General features: G+C 37.3%; 1 protein-coding gene across 1 annotated transcript in view; it reads right to left on the bottom strand.

The window, feature by feature from the left end:
* The window catches only part of LOC106462602 (hemocyanin F chain), a 36,572-nt gene that overhangs the window by 14,942 nt on the left and 1,054 nt on the right, over positions 1-20,576 (bottom strand). The window contains exons 2-7 of the mRNA XM_022389895.1: positions 19,704-20,100; positions 18,439-18,567; positions 17,232-17,366; positions 15,349-15,535; positions 11,904-12,127; positions 11,008-11,194 (exon numbers count right to left, since the gene is read on the bottom strand). Coding sequence (XP_022245603.1) covers positions 11,008-11,194; positions 11,904-12,127; positions 15,349-15,535; positions 17,232-17,366; positions 18,439-18,567; positions 19,704-20,100 — 1,259 coding nt within the window. The remainder of the gene's footprint in view (positions 1-11,007; positions 11,195-11,903; positions 12,128-15,348; positions 15,536-17,231; positions 17,367-18,438; positions 18,568-19,703; positions 20,101-20,576) is intronic.

Below are 20,576 nucleotides of genomic sequence, written 5' to 3'. Positions count from 1 at the left end.
CCAACTCTTTTACAAACGAATAGTGGGATTGACTGATACTTTATAACGCCCCCACGGCTGAAAGGGCGAGCATGTTCGGTGTAACCGGAATTCGATCCCGCAGATTGCGAATCGAGCGCCCCATAACCACCAGGCCATGAATCGAGGGTTAATAGTTTGCGGCCTGTTGGGACTATGCAGGGGTGTGCTGTAAGAATGACAGTCAAATCCCACTTTTCTATCAGACAAGAGTAGTCAGTCCAAGAGTTCGAAGTGGGTGTTTTTCCTCTTAATCTATCATATCAAAATTAGGGACGACTATACACAGCTGTTCCTCGTGCAGCTTTCTGCGAAATTCTGAAACGAACAAATTCGAGAATTCGATGTTCTCGTCCATGCTGTGGTCACAGCGTAGATAACTTACTATGCAGTTTTACGCTTAAACAATGATTCTCAATCAAGTAATCCATTGTAACTGCTTATAACCAGGAACGATTTTGATTTTTGTTCGTAAGTATGGATACTTTATTCTTTTGCTTTGTGTTGTTGTTGTTTTTTTTTCAAGTCGTAACCAATACGTTTTTTTACAGACGTTGCTTAATTTATATTAAAACGATTTTGGAACCGCACAACGTCTTTACAGTCTGTGTCACCACACTCGGTCATGATCTACCTTACAACCATGCATCTTGACAATAGTCCTTCTGCGTAACTTCCATTGCAAGAAGCTCCCTCGTAAGACTGTCATGTCTAAACCAGAGAAGTCCTTGCATACTTTCCATAATCTATCTAGTTTACAAATACTACTTGTTTTCCAACGCCCGTTGCAACAGTTCAATCACACTGAAATCCATAGGCGCTGCGTCTGGCAGCTTGACCGGTATGACTTCGTATGGCATAGCATGAATACCAGTTTCATTCTCTAGGTATGCGACGGGAAATATGACTGTGCCTTAACATGGTGAATCCAAAGCCAGTTGACCTCGGTTTCAGACGGAGATCCTTCGTGATTATGTTGCCTAAGACACCTGAATAGCTTTTACCACTAACCTTTGTGGTCCTGGATTTTAATCAATCACAAAATATCGCACTTGTTGCAAGTCTCTTTCTTGATGGTCCCGTTCCCCAAGATGATCTATGTTTCTTTGTTTTCCAGTGGCGTCATACTACCTACGTTTAGAAGAATGTGATTATGTAGTTCTGGCACATTCCATTCCATCGAAATTTAATAGCGGCAGTGGTTTTCACATGATTTGCGTTTTACCACAACGTACTCATCCCTCTTTCGTTAAGAGTTAAGTTCATTGTTATTTATCTTTGTTTATAGTTAAAAGTAATTTTGATTATTGTTGAATACTTCATGAAACATTATTTATAACCAGAAGTAATTTGTCAAATATTCATGAATCTTATACTCACAAGCAAAATATTTTGTATCAAATTTTCAACTTAAAACGTAGGGAAAGCTTTACGTTCAGTCCCCACTTGGGCCAGCGTAAGTTTCCGGATTTACAATGCTAAAATTGGGAGTTTGATTCCTCTCGGTGGACAGATAACCCATTGTGTAGTATTGCGCTACATAAAGAAATAAAATAAAAACGTAAAAATCAACCAAGAGCTTTGAGTTTAAATATTGATAACAAAATTAAATTGAAAGAATAAAAAGGTTCGAGTTTAGGTTACATTTCCCCCTCTTGTTTTGAAATCACTCCCTTGAAAGACTCCCCCCATGAATTTGGTATATTCTAGTTATGTATAATCGAATAAAAAGTACTATTATTTTCTGATATTTCGATTGACAAACGATAAAAACATGAAATTCCAGAGAAAATACTCTCAACCGCTAACACTTTTCTGTAGGCTTTGAAATAGGTTATTTTGTAGCCTAATAAAGCACAAGTACGTCTGTTTTATTTTCTGTAACAGATGTATAATGGTGACCAGAATAATAAAATGATGTAACGTTGGACAATAACAATTCGTGGAAGCCAGGCCAGTAACGGATCGATCTAAAACCACCGAATGACAAACAAGTTGAGTGTGTAACTGTTTTTTTTGTTTTTGTTTTTTTTAAATGACTGATTTAACTTCTTCAAGTTGCTGTATAAGTACCGGATATTGGGTTGTTGGCTGTGCAGGATTTGTCACTTCTATCGTTAGTACAAAGTCAGTAAGCTAATTTCTGCTAATAAGTCCGTTAGCTGTGGCTAAATATCAGGCCTTCGTGTGGTCAGGAATTTTTCAGAAAATTATAATTTATCGTATCTTTTATAAGCATATTTTGTAGTTTTTACTTTACAAAATGAACCTAGTATTCCTTTCACATCGTTCTATGTTTTTAGCAGACTTTATATCAATTAAGAAAGAAAGATGGGATATCTTAATCTTGTCTTTGAAGTACACTGTATTTCTTTATGTTACGTTTTAACATACCATGCTAAATGTATGAATGTTTTCGTACACATTAATTAGTTATCTCAGGCTTGTTGTATCAATCTGAAAGTTATTTTACACATATGTCACTAGGTGGCGGTAGAACATTAGGATATACAGAACGTTAAAAAACTACGTAACGTATATTCTAATCAACGTATTTCATTTGTAAAGACAGATAAAGAAGGAACTTGCGTTTGTTATACAAGCAAACAACATTTTTATTAAATCAAAGTTTAGTTTTTATAGATGGCGCTTCACTTGACATAATTTGAGACACTTGTGTATTACAGTTATTACATATGAATTCGTCTGTCAGTATCTTATTAAAAAACAAAAAAATTCAACTAACGATATCATCAGTGTGACAGATATTGTGATACGTATTAAATCGTGATAGTTAATTAGTTTTATTTTGATATAAAAAAAGATAATATCTTGCTAAGTAATGTAACAAGTGTATTTTACGCCCTGAGCAGTGTCTAACATTAGGCTATATTTTTTTTTAACTCTCCGAAACAGCGGTATGTCTGCGGACTTGCAACGCTAGAAATCAGGTTTCGATACCTGTGGTGGGAAGAGCGCAGATAGCCCATTATGTAGCTTTCTGCTTAGTTACAAACAACCATGTCTTTTACCCTCTAACTATTAACCCACAATCGTACACATACAATCATTTCTGTCCTTCGTCTCCCAACCAATCGGCCCTAATCACCAGTGTATTTACTTTTGGAAGTTTTCAGATTGGGTTTGACCTAGGCGTGACCTAATGGTTAGTGTGATTAAAATGTAAATCTGTGGGAAGATGGTTCACGGTGGATGCATTACTGCGAAAACGAGCTCCACAATTTGTAGCCATGAGTGTAAGAGCGACGGTCAAATCTCACTATTTGGTCAGACAAGAACAGCCCAAGAGTTGGCGGTGAGGTCCTGTTGACTAGCTGTTTTCCCTCTATCAATTCAAAATTAGTGACGGTCAAATCTCACTATTTGGTCAGACAAGAACAGCCCAAGAGTTGGCGGTGAGGTCCTGTTGACTAGCTGTTTTCCCTCTATCAATTCAAGATTAGTGACGGCTATGTGGAGTTAGCCCTTGTTCTATAATTTTGCGCGAAACTTCTGAAACAAACAAGCTCGAGGATGTTTTGATTGTTGTTGTTCTTTTTCGTTTTTAACACCCATTTAACAGTTTAGAAAAAGACATCGAAATATAACGAAACTCAAATTGTAAAACGACAAATATTTATTTATTGTTAACATTCTTAAAACGTGAGAGAAATAGTACTAATGAAAATTTATACCAAGCTACTGTATATTAGGCTCACTCACTGGCCATTAGCCCCTCACTGTTACAGCGGCATGTCTATAGGCTTATAACGATATAAAGCGTGTTCAGATCCGAGGATAGGAAATACATGAATAGGCTTAAAAGTTTTCATAGCAATCGCGTGAGCAATTTTTTGCTTCTCATTTATCTTAATTTGTCCATTTCGGGTTCAAAATCAGAGGCGTGTAAAAAAAAAGCATTTCATTTTTATTTTTTGTCTCCCATAAGTCACTGCCCAATAGGCGTTTCCTATAATACCAGAACTCGTCAGTTGAGCTGGATGACGAGAGTTTGCTTGCTTGTACTGTTGTTAACAGTGAGTTATCTCTGCCCACCGCATGTATTGAACCCCGATTTTTAGCGTTATAAGCCCTCAGATTTTGAATATGAAATAGAAAAATTAATGGAGTATGGGAATAAAATATAAAATCCTATGTGCAATTAACATGATTTCTCTTTCAAATTTTAGGCCTATCGGTTCCTAATGCTTTGCCAGTTTTTGTTGATTAAATTGTAAATATTACACAATATTATAAAATATTAATTCGCAGCATCATCTGAGCTATTTATACATACTAACACAGCATTACTAAATCTTTTGTTTTAACTCCCTAACATGGGTAGATTAATGCTAAAACTAATACTAACCCATTCGGGTTTGTATCTTCATGTTCAATATTTCTTTAGCAGGGTTTCAACACCCTCTCTTTAAAATCATCTCGCCTAGAATTGATTTATAATTTTATTAGAAAAGTTATTACGAAACGTTATCTATTTACGGAGAAACAAGTAAATCTGTTTGAATTTTATTTAATTTTTATAAACACTACTTTCGGTAGGTTTACCTAGCGCCATCTGGTAGTAAAATTTTTCATATTTCTGCGAGTTACACTGTTATAATGACAGATGTTGTCTTATAGTTTTGTAAGCACTTTTTAAAATCTTTATTCGTAGTATGTATCGATTGTCTTGAATAACGACTCCAAGAGAGAAGTTGAAATGACAAATCTGGAAGTGAATAACCTAGCGAGTTATTATTATATTTTATGAGTACCAACCCCTCCTTCGTTTCCCATTTTTATAGGCGTGGCCAGATAGTTAGGGCGCTCGACTCGCAATATGCAGGTCGCAGGTTCGAATCCCCGTCCCACCAAACATGCTCGCCCCTTCAGCCGTAGGAGCATTATAATTTGACGGCCAATCCCACTATTCGTTGGTAAAAGAGTTGAGAGTTGGCGGTGGGTGGTGATGACTAGCTACCCCTTCCCTCTAGTCTTACACTGCTAACTTAGGGACGGCTAGCCTAGATATCCCCCGTGCAGCTTTGCGCGAAATTCATCAAAAAATAAGTAAATAAACCCCCTTTTTATATAAGAATTATGTACTTTTCGATACGCCCTGGGGCGTCGTACGTCGCTGCTTTTGTTTATTTAGTCGCCAAAATTTATCTTTAAGCCGTTCATTGCATCGAGATAAATTTAATATCCCCCGGTGGGACAGCGGTAAGTCAATGGACTTACAACGCTCAAATCCGGGGTTCGATTCCCCGCGGTTACCACAGCAGGGAGCCCAATGTGGCTTTGCTATTAAACAAAAAAAAAACACACACAAAGAAATTTAAAAGTTACACTAACCCCCATTCGTTATGAATAGTTCAGTAGGATAACATTGTTCTATTTAATAACGAACCTATTCGTGATATTTGAAGTTAAATATAAATAAAAATTATGAAGATCGTTGTACAAATTATATTTCGTTGATAACATTAAAATGTTGGTATTTTAATAGAAATATGTAATTCCCAAGCATAATACACGACAGACGAAAGAATTTGGCTGCACTATTGTCTATCTAAGTTGTGCTCACTGCAGGGATCGAACCCTAGTTTTAGCGTTATAAGTCATTAAACTTACCGTTGTACTACCGGTTAACAGTGGTTCGACACCACTACCAAAATTTGAATTTCCATTTTTTTCAGAATGAAGCGATAGGTGTTTTCACTCTGGGGATCTGGTACTTCATGGAGTGGGTAGTGGTGAAATGGTTTAAATAAAGATGCAATACATGCAAAAATGTTCCCTCACATCCAAAAACTGCCTACTGTACGCACCATTATTATTGTAAGGATAACAAAATAGGCACCAATAGTCTAAGTGAAAATATGTTACGTCATTTTTATGGATGGATGATTGTAAGGATAAAAATAGGTACCAATACGTAACATATTTTCACTTAATCCTTACAATCATCCATCCATAAAAATGACCATCCATCCATAAAGATGAGTAACATATTTTCACTTAAACTATTGGTGCCTATTTTTTAGAAGCAATAAATGGGACGTAGAATGTGCAGTAAAGCTCGTAGCTAATGTAAACTTGTTTCACATGTTTCCACAACCTTGCTTAAAAATATCAGTTATTTATTACATTAATTATCTACAGCTATTAATCCAGGAAAAATGTGATATGTTTCAATCTTGAAAGCTTTAAATTTTCCCATTATCTAATTGTGTGGTCATGTCCAGTAATAAAATGCTCCATCTAACGGTGTTAAAATATTTTTTTATGATTTTATTTGTTTGCCATATGTTCGTTATGGATATTGTGTGTGTATTTGATGTACTCCTTTAAACAAGATGGGTCTTTTTTTTTGATACCCATTAGAACAATGGCCAATTTTTTATTTAATTGAAGTTTTATTAAACTAAAACTTTGCTTGCTTTGACTAGTTATTTTGGTTGAATTTGTTAATTATTTTCGTGTTATATTAATTAAAAATTCATGGTTTATTATGGGTGATGGTTGGGAGAATATTTAGAAAAAAAATACAAACGTGCCACTAAGTTTTGTGTTTTTTCTGCTCTTCAAACTCACAATGCCCCCCCCCCCAGTAGCACAGCGGTATGTCTGCGGACTTACAACACTAGAATCCGGGGTTCGATACCCGTGGTGGGCAGAGCACAGATAGCCCATTGTGTAGCTTTGTGCTTAACTTAAATTAAACAATAAACAAATCAAACTCACAATGCCTCCCATCAGTAGCACAGCAGTATGTCTGCGGACTTACAACGCTAGAATCCGGATTTCGACACCCGTGGTGGGCAGAGCACAGATAGCCCATTGTGTAGCTTTGTGCTTAACTTCAAACAAATAATAAACAAATCAAACTCACAATGCCCCCCCCCCAGTAGCACAGCGGTATGTCTGCGGACTTACAACACTAGAATCCGGGTTTCGATACCCATGGTGGGCAGAGCACAGATAGCCCATTGTGTAGCTTTGTGCTTAACTTAAATTAAGCAATAAACAAATCAAACTCACAAATAGTCGTAGCAAAATTTGAACCAAATTAGTGTTTAGTTATTCTAGACGTTTAATGTGTCTAAGTTGGAACCCATAATGGGATTGCTAAGAACGCCATGCTTAATAACACAAATACGTCTTTTCTGATGTCGTATCTTGTGACTCTCGTTACTCATGTTCGTCCCTCCCCCCATTGTCTGCGAACTTACAACGCTAGAATCCGGGTTTCGATACCCGTGGTGGGCAGAGCACAGATAGCCCATTGTGTAGCTTTGTGCTTAATTACAAACAATACGCATGCTCATGGAAACGTTTTAAAGTACAAGCTGGATCCAAAATTAGAAAAGTGTACAGAATTTTTAAAAGTCCACGTGTTTCAGGTTAATGTACGAGCACGTATAAACTGTATATACACACACGATAAACATTGTGACAAAGAACTAATGATTTGACATTCAATTGTTGACCACGTGAAACAACTAATGTTTGGCTGCTCTACATACGCGAAAAGATGAGAAATGTGTGTGTGTGTGTATCGCATGGCAGTAAGGTTACTATGATACTTTACTGTAAGATGACGAGGTGTGCTATTCAAAGTAAGGTCGTGATAATAATTTACAGAAAAACTATACAATTAAAAGGAAGTGCCTGTATCGATGAAACTGTACGGCGATAAGGTAAAAAGTGAAATCCCTTCAGTAAAGCAGCGATTAAACTGTACGGCGATAAGGTAAAAAGTGAAATCCCTTCAGTAAAGCAGCGATTAAACTGTACGGCGATAAGGTAAAAAGTGAAATCCCTTCAGTAAAGCAGCGATTAAACTGTACGGCGATAAGGTAAAAAGTGAAATCCCCACCTGTTTTACTGAGGATTCATCGAACAAGAAATTAATGGGGAAACATGTGTAGGAATATATCGGTAACTATCGTTTATAAGTAGCTTTGAGGTAAGTGTAAACGGAAATATAAGGTTAAATTGAAAGTCAACTCCTCAAAGGGTACAAAAAAAAATGGAAAGGCTTATAAACAATAGTGGTGTCATGTTTATTTGTTTTTCTAGAAGACTCACTTGTTTCCTTTTTTTCTATTTTGGTTAATAGACGTATCCCATACTGTATACGTGTAAAACATTCAGAAATACATATATTTAAGGACAACATGGGACCTTTTGGTCCATCTAGGCCGTCCCATCCACTAGACTAAAATAAAACACTCAAAGCCAGCCCTTATCATTCAAGAATTTATCATGTATTCCCTTATTAACTGCATGTACCTCCTCTTAAGGCAACCCGTTCCCCCCACCCAGTGTCTCAGCGGTCAGTCTGAAGCCTAATAACGCTAAAAACCGGGTTTCGATACCCGTGGTTGGCACAGTACAGATAAGCAGTTGTGTAGCTTTGCGCCTAACAACCAACAGACAATAAAAAGAACAACCCATTCCGAGGTCAAACTTCCGTAAGGATCGGAAGGAGGAAGTCGTCTTGTCCAGGTTATGCATTGGTCACAGTTTTATGACTTATAGTTTTCTCATATGTATGACTAATCCGCCAATGTGTGACCTTTGTGACACTGAGGTCTTAAATGCCCACATTTTACTTTCGTGCCATCGTTACGACTGTGAGAGGTGGCGTCATTTTAGACATGTCTTTTGTAAGGGTTTTATCTTTGACGTTGAACGGTTATTTTGGGGGCCATTGGCCTTTTTAATTCTCTTTAATTTTTTTACCTGATTTTATGGGCATTGATTAGTTTTCTTTCCTTTTTGCCGCATGGGCGTCCGCAGAACTTATTCCAGGGAGGGGCAAAGTTTCCAGGGGGGCAAAGTAGTGTGAAATTGTGAATCGCATAAAAAAAATCCATATACAAATGCTGAATGAATAAAGAAATATTTATGTTTCTCATTTTCCAGGGAGGCAAGTGCCCCCCCCCCCTGCGGACGCCCATGTTTTACCGGTTGTTTGGCGCAGATAGCTTTGTGCCAGTAAATCCCAAACAACCAAGGCCAACCACCTTGTTAGAAAACTATAACTATCTTAGCTGAGGGTGACTCCTAACCTACCAATATTTATATTTGTGTCCCTTAGTCCTACCATTCTCGTCAGTAAAATACGAAAAATAATGATGAATTATTAACACTATCAATTCCCTTAACAATCTTAAACATCTCAATCAGATCTCGTTTAACTTCGATTTTTCTCCATTTTGTTTGTTTCTTGAATTCTACACAAAGCTACTCAAGGGTTATCTGAGATAACCATCCTGCACTTAAAAGTGATAGACTGGAGTAAGACATCTGGTCAACACCTCCCACCGCCAACTCTTTGGCTACTCTGATGGGATTGCCAAGCCATTATAACGACCCTACAGCCAAAAGGATAGCATGTTCAGTGATGGGATTCGAACCCGTGACTTGCAGATGCTGGTCAAGCCCCCTAACCACCAAGACTTCTCCATTTTAAGTAAATTCGGTGTTGTTGGAAAATAGTACGCTGTCATTTTTTGACTGTCTGTTTTGATTCTATGTGAACATGTTCAGTGATGGGATTCGAACCCGTGACCTGCAGACCTAACCACTAGGACTTCTGCATGTTGAATAAATTCGGTATTGTTGGAGAATAGTACGCTGTCATTTTTTGACTATCTGTTTTGGTTCTATTCAGATTGAGTCTTTTAATTATATTATGTTTTTATTTAAGGATTTTAGTAAAATATCGAGGAGGTTGTAAATTCGGTGTTATCTTACTGTTCATTAACCACTACATCAGCTTCCCTGAAATAACGTGTCAGATAGTTAGTTACCTGAGCTGACCAAAGATCTCTGAACAGGTAAAACCTTTTCGAACAAAGTTATTGAAATTTATATTAAATTGTTGAAAAAGAACCTAATTCTTGAAATCTGAATGTTTTGTCAATAACCGAACTGATATTTTAATGTTTTCTCAATAACCGAACTGATATTTTAATGTTTTCTCAATAACCGAACTGATATTTTAATGTTTTCTCAATAACCGAACTGATATTTTAATGTTTTCTCAATAACTGAACTGATGTTTTAATGTTTTCTCAGTAACCGAACTGATGTTTTAATGTTTTCTCAATAACCGAACTGATATTTTAATGTTTTCTCAGTAACCGAACTGATATTTTAATGTTTTCCCAATAACCGAACTGATGTTTTAATGTTTTCTCAATAACCGAACTGATGTTTTAATGTTTTCTCAATAACCGAACTGATATTTAATGTTTCTCAATAACCGAACTGATGTTTAATGTTTGTTAAAAGATGGAATGCTATTCTAGCAAGTTTCTGTTCTTTTGTTTTATAAATTTGTTTTAGCGCAGAGCTACACAATAGACTATCTACGCACTGTCCAACACAGGGATTCGAACTCTGGATTTTAGCGTCGCAAGCCCGTAAAACTTACCGCTGACAAACTGGGGGACAAAATATATTATTGGTAGTGTAAGAAGATTTAATTCCGAAAAATGAGATGTCAGTGAATGTTATTTTGAGTAAATTATATCTGTTAATTAATTGAAACAGTGTCTCAAAATGATATTTTCACAGACCCTAGTAACATTATCTAGGTTCGTACCTGAATCGTAAATATAAGCACAGTTCGCAGCTCCAAAGTCATAAAATGTTGGAGGTCTGTAGCTTAAAATGAATGTTTTACGAACTTTTGTGTTCGAGTCAAATTATTTACAAGAAGTTTTATTTCTTTCGATTTTTCTTGCAAGAAACAAGCGTGTATGATTCATTAATTTCACATTAATTAGTGTATAATCAAGCCAGCCACTCGAAATATGTAATTACAAACAGATTCGGCAAAGTTTCGTTATTAATTTATTTTAGTTCCAAGCTTATATTTGTCGTTTCCAAGGTTGTTTTATTACATCGGTCAGAACGTTCGACGTGAACGTATTAAAAACACAGCACGATTTCCGTTTGACCCTTCTTAACCTTCAAACTTGATCTTCACGTCGGTCAAGGTCATGTTGGGGGTCAAGAATTCCTCAGCGGTACGGGCACTGATATGACGATCGAAGGGGAAACCCATGGGTTTTTTGTCGGGATACTTACTGTTCTTGGCTCCGCAATAGCTAACGGCGTCATCACACATGTGATTTTCAGATCCGCTACCGCCCACCTGTTAAACAGTAAACGTTATCAGATTAAAATACAGCATAGAAAGCGCCATCTCGTGGTTACATGCCGAACCTAAGTAAAAAAAAAAATTTGATTTTTTCAGGTATTGTAATAATTCAAAACCAATACCTACGTTTATTACTTGTTTCCCTGACAAATTATAAACGACTTTGAAACTTATTTGTGTCTTAAATTCTACACTAAAACTTCCACCAGAGGCTTTCATCGGTTTTCTATATTTTGATATTGAATTTATTAAGTATGTTGAATTCCCCCCACCCCCCAGTCTACACTAAAATAAAATTATAACCAAAACTTTCTTAATTAACTACTTTTGGCATATTTTAGAGGTAATTCAAATGAATAAAAGGCATCATATGCGACGTATTGGCCAAACCGGCTATCCCTAACTTAGAAATGCTCAGACTTTGAACTTTCCGATTCACAGCCCGACATGCTAACCATTAATAAGCCGCATCAGACGTTACATATTAATGGCATAAAATACACTTCCAAGGCTTATTTGTTAACTTCACGCATCTAGTTATGAGATAGTAAAAAGAGAAAAAAAAATGTTTATTATTTTATTTCAATTATTGATTTTTAAAGTTCGAAACATATTAGTCTGTAGCTCGGTTAGTCTTGGTGTTTGAAAATAACCAATACTGTGATTGGTCTTTTACTGTCTTTGGTTTTCCTTTCTTACTTACATTGTCGTTCTCCCAATCGGTCAGCATGATGAAAAGTTCAAAGATCATCCCTTTGTGGTTACCACGTGGGATAAGCATGTTCTTCGGCCACCCACAACTGCAATATTCATCAGCGTTCTCACTGACCCCTTGACCGGCCTTCAGCTCCTCGAAAGTACGTAGAGTAGAGACGGTCACGCTGGAATCCTCGGAGTTCCGTGTGATTTCGTTCTTGCCAGCCTTCACTGTAGGAAAGGGTAATAATGGTGTTTTAGCGTTATTTGTATGTGTATTAACAAAAAAAAAGGGCGTAATGATGGTTACCGAGATTTAAAAATAGCACATTCCTGGTCCATAGTTTGGATTGTTGTTTGTTTGTAGTTAAGCATTTTGATAAAGATTTTTAAAAAAACGGCCAGATAATTATAAAAGAATATATTTTTTTATTTCAACCAACGTTTCGCCTTTGTGGCTTCATACACTGTTTGATATTCAGCTGTATATATTAACCCTGATGAAGCCGCAAAGGCGAAACGTTGGTTGAAATAAAAATATGTTCTTATACAATTATCTGGAGTGTAACGGTCGTTTTTTTTTTCTAATTTTTTTTATCAAAAGGTATAAATCCCTCCAGTATGCACTACCAATTTTGAAAGACAAGAAATAATTTGTAGTTAAGCACAGAGATACATAATGGGTAAGCTGTGCTGTGCCCGCCGCAGGTATCGAGCCAAGAATCTGAGCGTTGTAAGCTCTCGAGCTTGCTGTGTAAATCCCTTGAATATTCACTACAAATTTTGAAAGACAATAAATTTTTTAGTTAAGCACAAAGATACACAATGGACAATCTGTGCTGTGCCCACCGTATGGATCAAACCCAGAATTTAAGCGTTATAAGCTCTCAAGCTGAGCCACTGGAGGCCCCATAATTTCAATCGTGCAATGTTCAATAATGATAATAATGAAAAATTCAACTTAGTTTCTTTATATAATGTTGCCCTCAAATTCTAGGCTTGATACCCGCGAGTTGCGCAGCACAGATTGAGTAGCTTTGTGCTTAAAAATAATTTCTTTAGCGTTACCGAAACGTATGAAAAAAAAAACAACAAGTATTTTTGTAAGTAAACAATTTAAATAAACAAGCACCGAAAATTGAATACAGAAGTTTTCTTTATTGTACTTGATAACAAAAGCTCGTAATTACATTTTACTTCTATTTTCCTTGAATGTTTTGTCCAGACATGGTTTGGACTAGAAAATTAGCTTGCGATGATAAATTGAAAAGATAAAATGAAATGAAAATGTACAAAGACACGTGTCAAAATAAGAGAACCGTGGGCACCGCGCTCGGTTCAGAAAATCACATAGAGGGCACTGGTGACCCACCAAAGTAGAGGAATTTTCGGAAACTCCGAGCCAAACCTCAAGAGCCCCCAAGTATGTGTGGTAGTTTGTTTGTTTATTTGTTATTATTTTTTAGAGCAAAGCCACCCTGGACTATCTGCTGTGTCCACCGCGCGGAGGAATAGAACCCCGAATTTTAGCGTTGTAATGAATATATGAAAACGTAAGGTGGTCAGCGTTTGTCAAATCACGAGTCGTCAGAGTTTGTTTAGTAAGCCGGATATATATATATAATATTGTTATACTTAAGGTATTTGCGAGATCGCGATGATTGGTGATCAATGTTTACACGTGGGTCCACTGGGTCAAGAGTTAAAAAAAAAAAAAAACGAAACACGTGAATAAAAAGTATTACGGAATTACCAAACCTTCGGGCCCCCAGTGGCACGGCGGTATGTCTGCGGACTTACAACGCTAGAAACCGGGTTTGGATACCCGTGGTGGGCAGAGAACAGATAGTCCATTGTGTAGCTTTGAGCTTAATCACAAATAAATAAACCAAAATTACAAGTTGTCCGAAAGTTATGGAACCATTGTTGATTTGAGCTTGGTTGAATGACACCTTCCCAGGACAATTGGATTGGCAGACGTGGTCTCCAGTAATGGGGCCCCAAAATCTTCGGATTGTGACTCTCGTGGATTTATTTTTCTGGGGACTGCTGAAGACGCGTTCAAGAGAAGATCAGGGACACCAAACATTTGAAACAACTAATTCGTGACGAATGTTGGATTCCTAGAAGTGCCTATGGTTATAGAATTTTCGGCTCAAATATCTAATTTAGGTTTTATCATTCATTTTGCCAAAAAACGCTCTTGTTGTTGTTTTTTTTTACTATTAATATAGTAGCACAATGTGCCTGAAATGCAATTATAACCATGTGGTTAGTCCATTTTTTTGGCAAAACAAAAAGTTTTAAATAGAACATTTTAAATAAATTCTTTATGAAAACTGATGATACACATATGTGTATATGTATATAACGTCTGCACGACTATTTTCTTCTGGCTTGAAGAGCACTGGTATTGGACTTGTTTTGGTTTGTTTTTAATTTCGCGCAACGCTACACGAGGGCTATCTGCGCTAGCCGTCCTTAATTTAGACTAGAGGGAAGGCAGCTAGTCACACCACCCACCGCTAACTGTTGGACTACTCTTTTACCAACAAATAGTTGGATTGGCCCTCACTTTATAACACCCCCATGGCTGAAAGGGCGAGTATGTCCGGCAACGAGGATTCGAACCCGCAACCCTCAGATTGCGAGTCGAGCACCCTAATGACCAGGTTATGGCAAGCCCTACGGTATTAGATATGGTGGGGGTAATGTAGTCAACATATAACTTATTCTCATTTGCTTTGACTCACGAGTTCTTGAAATAAATATCAAACCAAGTTTAGAGTTTGATCTGTTGTTGTTACTGGGTGCTATGCTTACGAATGATACGCACCACAGTGTCTTAGGGTTAATAACGGTAAAAATCTGATTTCTATGCCCGCGGTGGGCAGAGCAAAGATAGCCCATTGTATAGCTTTGCGCTTAACAACAAACAAGCAAAATGAAACGAATGGTCCCCCGGTGAGATAGCGGCACGTTTTCGGACTTACAACGTTAAAATCCGGGTTCAATTCCCTGCGGTGAACTCGGCAGATAGCCTAGTGCGGATTTGCTTTAAAACAGACACACAAAACGAATGTTATTAACAATTGTTTTTAAACAGTCATCATAATTGCTTTCTTTCTCATTTCCGTTTTATGTTATTTTGGGGCCCCGGCCTGGCCAGGTGGTTAGGGAGCTCGACTCGCAATCTGAGGGTCGCGGGTTCGAATCCCCGTCCCACCAAACATGCCCGCCATTTCAGCCATAGTGGCGTTATAATGTGACGGTCAATCCCACTATCCGTTGGTAAAAGAGTAGCACAAGAGTTGGCGGTGGGTGGTGATCTAGTCTTTCACTGCTAAATTAGGGACGGCTAGTGCAGATAGCCCCGGTGTAGCTTTGTGCGAAATTCAAAAACAAACAATGTTATTTTTGTTTTTCTTAACCTAATCGCTGAACATACTCACGTTCTCTGTGAAACTTGTCAAGTTCGATATAAAGACGACGCTGTTCATTTGAGTGCAGAACGTTACCCAGTTCGTCGTACTTAGGGGCCAGGAAGATCCGCACGGTGGCGTGCTTAGTGGAACCTGTCTTGTTCTCCACGTTGATCTGGTAGCTGAACGGTTCGTGATCAAGGTGGTGATACTTAACCTGTCATATAGGATGAAATAAAGTCGATCAATTCCAAGTTCACATCTACGAAACCATAAAACGCTTTACAGACCAAACAACGTTGTATGTGTGTGTGTTGTTTCTGATTAACACAAATCACGTAGCGCCCCCTTGTGGAATATATTAAATTTACATTGTTGAAGTGAAAATTGTTTGTTTTAATTGATTCGTTACTACAAGTTACGTTCTTCAAGTCAATGAGCTTTTTTTTTTTCTTTCAGAAACATGTTTAACTGTACAAATAGTATCTTTCTTTTATCCGAGGATGGGTTTCACTTTGAATCTTTAATTAATTTATTTCATGAAATATTTAATTGACACTTAGAGAACTAAAACGAAATACAATGTTTAAGTTTCCGATTTTTTTTTTCTCTCTAAATCATCACCAGAAAGTGCCAGTTTGCGTTCATTAGGTACTCTTGATGTAGCTTCTATACTTAGGGTTAATCGTAATTTGTGAAAACGATGTTTAAAGTTCCGTGCATCCTTTCGAATTAATTCCTCCTTCACAGATCTTGCAAAGTCTGATGATCATGATTACTTACTTTAGTCCCACAATCTGACGGTCATGATTACTTACTGTTGTCCCACATTCTGATGGCCATGATTACTTACTTACTGTTGTCCCACAATCTGATGGCCATGATTACGTACTGTTGTCCCACATTCTGATGGACATGATTACGTAAGTAATCATGGCCATCAGATTGTGGGACAACAGTAAGTAATCATGGCATCAGATTGTGGGACAACAGTAAGTAATATTGTCCCACATTCTGATGGCCATAATTACTTTTAATTGTCCCACAATCTGATGGTCATGATTACTTACTATTGTCTCACAATCTGAGGGCCATGATTACTTACTATTGTCACACATTCTGATGGCCATGATTACTTACTATTGTCCACAATCTGATGTCCATGATTACTTACTGTTGCCCAACACCATAACTTCCACTACAACTAGTTTCTGCAAAAGACGGTGAGGCCCACTTAAATCACACATCTTGACAAGTTGTCTACAAACCCTCTACTGAACAGGACCATATTTATACAGAATTGAAAATACAAAAGTCCATTGGTGCTATACTGGAGGACTCTACTAGTATGTGGTGAAATAGGATCGCTGTGAGTTTAGTTTTTCAGTCAAGGTTGTTTATTTTGTCAACAGCACAATAGAGATACGTCCAGCTTCGTTTAAATGTATTTTAGGGTTGGAAGGTTCTCTTTCGTAGTCATAGCATTTACTTTGCAGATGAGAGTGTTGTTCGGATTGGCTTGGGACGTGGTTTTGAAGTTCGATGCTATCATAAGTGATCTGATGTACGAATTTTTTTCTTAGCTTCTTTCATTGAACATTTAACAGTCCTGCTATTTGTTTGAAAAGGGTTGGTAATTCGCCTGAATCAAATATACAGGTGCTAAAACATGTTGCCTGTTTCGCCACTTCTCTCATTTACGGAAACAGGCCATTGTATTATCATATGCAAACTGTTATTACTGTAGTATAGTGATTCAGTATGTATATTCAGTACATTCACGTATCGTGGACAATTTACACTGCTCCTTTCTTACAATAGGTATGTATATTTATCTCGACAATTACGATATTTTAAAATCATAAAATTTTAATAAGAGATGCCAGTTTTCTGACCAAAAAACAGAACTGTACCTTCACTGAATGGTCAGTTCCGTAGTTGATACCATGGGAAAGCTCAAGTTCACCCAGAACCATTGATGTAGTAATTACGTTGGTGGTATTGGCCTTAATACTAGCACTCAATACTTCGACACCAGGGAAAGAAAGCTATCCGCACAAAAAAAGAAAAATCTATTAATGTCAGGTCATAACTGCTATATAATTACATACATATATAGACATGTTCGATAAGCTACTCGAAATCACCCCACATTAGTTCAGTATTTTTAACACCAGGGAAGGAAAGCATGCACACACATATCTTAATAAATCGTTACTAGTTTTTGATTATGTCCAAACTTGTGTATGTTTACAAGTTTGTTCGATAAGTTACTCAAAATCACGCCATAAATTTCTGAGTAGCTGGATAAGTCAGCTCCATATTAGTTCAGTACTTTTAACACCAGGGAAGGAGAGCATCAACACACATACGCACAAATCACATATCTTAATAAATCGTTACTAGTTTTTGATTATGTGTATGTTTACAAGTTTGTTCGATATGTTACTCAAAATCACGCCATAAATTTCTGAGTAGCTGGATAAGTCAGCTCCATATTAGTTCAGTATTTTTAACACCAGGGAAGGAAAGCATCCACACACATATCTTAATAAATCGTTACTAGTTTTTGATTATGTCCAAACTTGTGTATGTTTACAAGTTTGTTCGATAAGTTACTCAAAATCACGCCATAAATTTCTGAGTAGCTGGATAATTCAGCTCCATATTAGTTCAGTACTTTTAACACCAGGCTAGGAGAGCATCAACACACATACGCACAAATCACATGTTTTAATAAATCCTTATTAGTTTTTGATTATGTGTATGTTTACAAGCTTGTTCGATAAGTTACTCAAAATCACGCCATAAATTTCTGAGTAGCTGGATAAGTCAGCTCCATTTTAGTTCAGTACTTTTAACACCAGGGAAGGAGAGCATCCACACACATACACGGAAGCTTTAACAGTTCTATTATACGAAGTTTTTGTATCCATTATCTTTAATTCGATATAATAACGAAACCTTAGGCCTACTTTTGATTTCTTAACACAGTATTTTGTATTTTTGGTATTTTACACCAAGATTTACGTATAAAAGTAAATTTTACATAACATTACTTATTTCCCACCCCCCAACTAAGCTTTTACATTTTCTAAAGCTTAACAATTTGATACTAACCTCTTCTTTTGTGTAAGGGGCCAGAGATTCTTTGTATTCCTGGAATATATCGTCGAGGGCCCTGTGCCACCTATAAAAGATCGGATCACGTAGTGACGTAGAGGTGTCGCTCATGACGCCTGGATTTTCCTATCGAACGAAATTAAACTGTATTTGTTTGTTGTTTAAATTTATAAATGTAACCTGATAAACTCGCGGGGAAGTTGAATTAACATTGATATAAGTTCAAATAAAGATAATACCGTTAAGATTTAGGCTAAATAAACAACAAAACATAACCATCGTACATTAAAATAGTATCCAACTTTCCTTCAATTATGTGACGAGTTACTCTCGTCAACAGGAAACAAAACACGGAAAACATTCTTGGTTTGTTTATGAATTTCGCGCAAAGCTACTATTGGGCTAGCCGTCCCTAATGGGGAAGGCAGCTAGTCAACACCACCCACCGCCAACTCTTGTGCTACTCTTTTACTAATTAGTAGTGGGATTGACCATCACATTATAACACCCCCATGGATGAAAGGGCGAGCATGATTGGTGTGACGGGGATTCGAACCAGCGACCCTCAGATTGCTAGTCGAGCGCCCTAACCACCTGGCCATGACGGGCCAAATAATTACTTAATTTGTTGATCTTAAAATCTTTAAAGTAAATTCAAACTTTTTTTCTTTTCTTTTTTTTCATAAACTGGACCTCACTTCATAGCTGATAAAACAACTGTTGAAAAACTTACTGTATTATGACTTGTTATTATAAACTGTATTACAGCAATTGAAACAAGAAAAATAAACAGATTCGGGTAACCAACCAATAGATTTGTATTTATACAGTTCATTACCGGTGGGGTCTCAAACATTGAGTCATTCTATATTTTTTGTCTGCTACGACACTCGGTACAAAGAACTGACCAACGCAGTTGTTGAAAAACCACTCACTTTCTATGTGAAATACATGGTAAGATCGCAGTAGAGGTCAGTGGGATTAATTTCATTATTGGTGCTTCATATTATTCATTTATTGTTTTGTAACCCAAAACGTCTTGGTGCCACAAGCAAGTTGACGTATAAAAAAAAAAGTTTAGAAAATTGTATTTAACACGAGGACATCGATAATTGTGGGGACGATTTCTGTTTCAGAGTTCTGTCTACCTCAAAAGATCATCTTCTGTTCCAAGAACTTGAAATTTTAACATGTTACTTGCATGAACTATTACTACGAGTGGTTGAATGTAATCATAAAAGGTTCCTCTGTCTCGTACTTACCTTAAACTTGCCTTCGGGATCGTGAGCACGAGCTGTTAGCACGTGACCCCAGTTGTGCAAGCTACCGTAGAAGTCGTGATTGACGGATTCATGGCTGGATTCGACCAGAGCACCAAGAACGTCAATACCATGCTCATCATCAAGAGTGACCACCTGACCATGATGGTCGTGCACCATCTTCAGGTCGATGGAGTCCATGATTCTGTGCCTCCAGCGTTCCATCTCCTGGATGGTTACTTCAGGAAGGTCATGAAGCTTCATTCCGCTGGGTCGACTACCGTAACTCAGACCACTGATTAGAGAGGTCAAGTGAGGAGAGTAACCATCGAGTTCTTCATGAAAGTCGTTAAAGGGCACCATACGATGCATCCCATTGGACAAACGCTCACAGTCGTACCTGAGAACATGAAAGACGGTATCCCATAAACGTAACAAATAAGTCAAGTAGAACAAATGCACGCCAAAATTGGGTATAAAAGGATCGTATAAATAGCATTTCACCGGAGTTAACCTGGCATCCTCAAGATTTCATTTTTATTATATACTCTTCCCTAAGAGAGTCGACATCGGGGGGAGGGGAGATATTTGTCTCTCTTAATTACACTTTTCAGGAGATCGTCTTTTAACAACGCTGGCTTAACTATGGGCAAACCTTAGCCCGTTGTGTAACTTTTTTAAATCAGTTTTTATCTTTTTATTTTATTTTTTAACTATAGTTACTTATGAAACTACTCGTGAAAATATTTCGACTATTAAAAACACATTAAGTCTTTCATTTGATCCTACAAAAATGTAGGTTATTTAGCTTTTCTTTTGTTTTTAAGCATGACTATTACTCTCCACCCCCCCCCCCCCCCCCCCCCCCCCCCCCCC

This window comes from Limulus polyphemus, unplaced genomic scaffold (genome assembly GCF_000517525.1).
Source record: "Limulus polyphemus unplaced genomic scaffold, Limulus_polyphemus-2.1.2 Scaffold1205, whole genome shotgun sequence".
NCBI lineage: Eukaryota > Metazoa > Arthropoda > Merostomata > Xiphosura > Limulidae > Limulus > Limulus polyphemus.
Note: the sequence above shows the minus strand (reverse complement) of the source record. Positions and strands in the feature narration are given on the sequence as shown.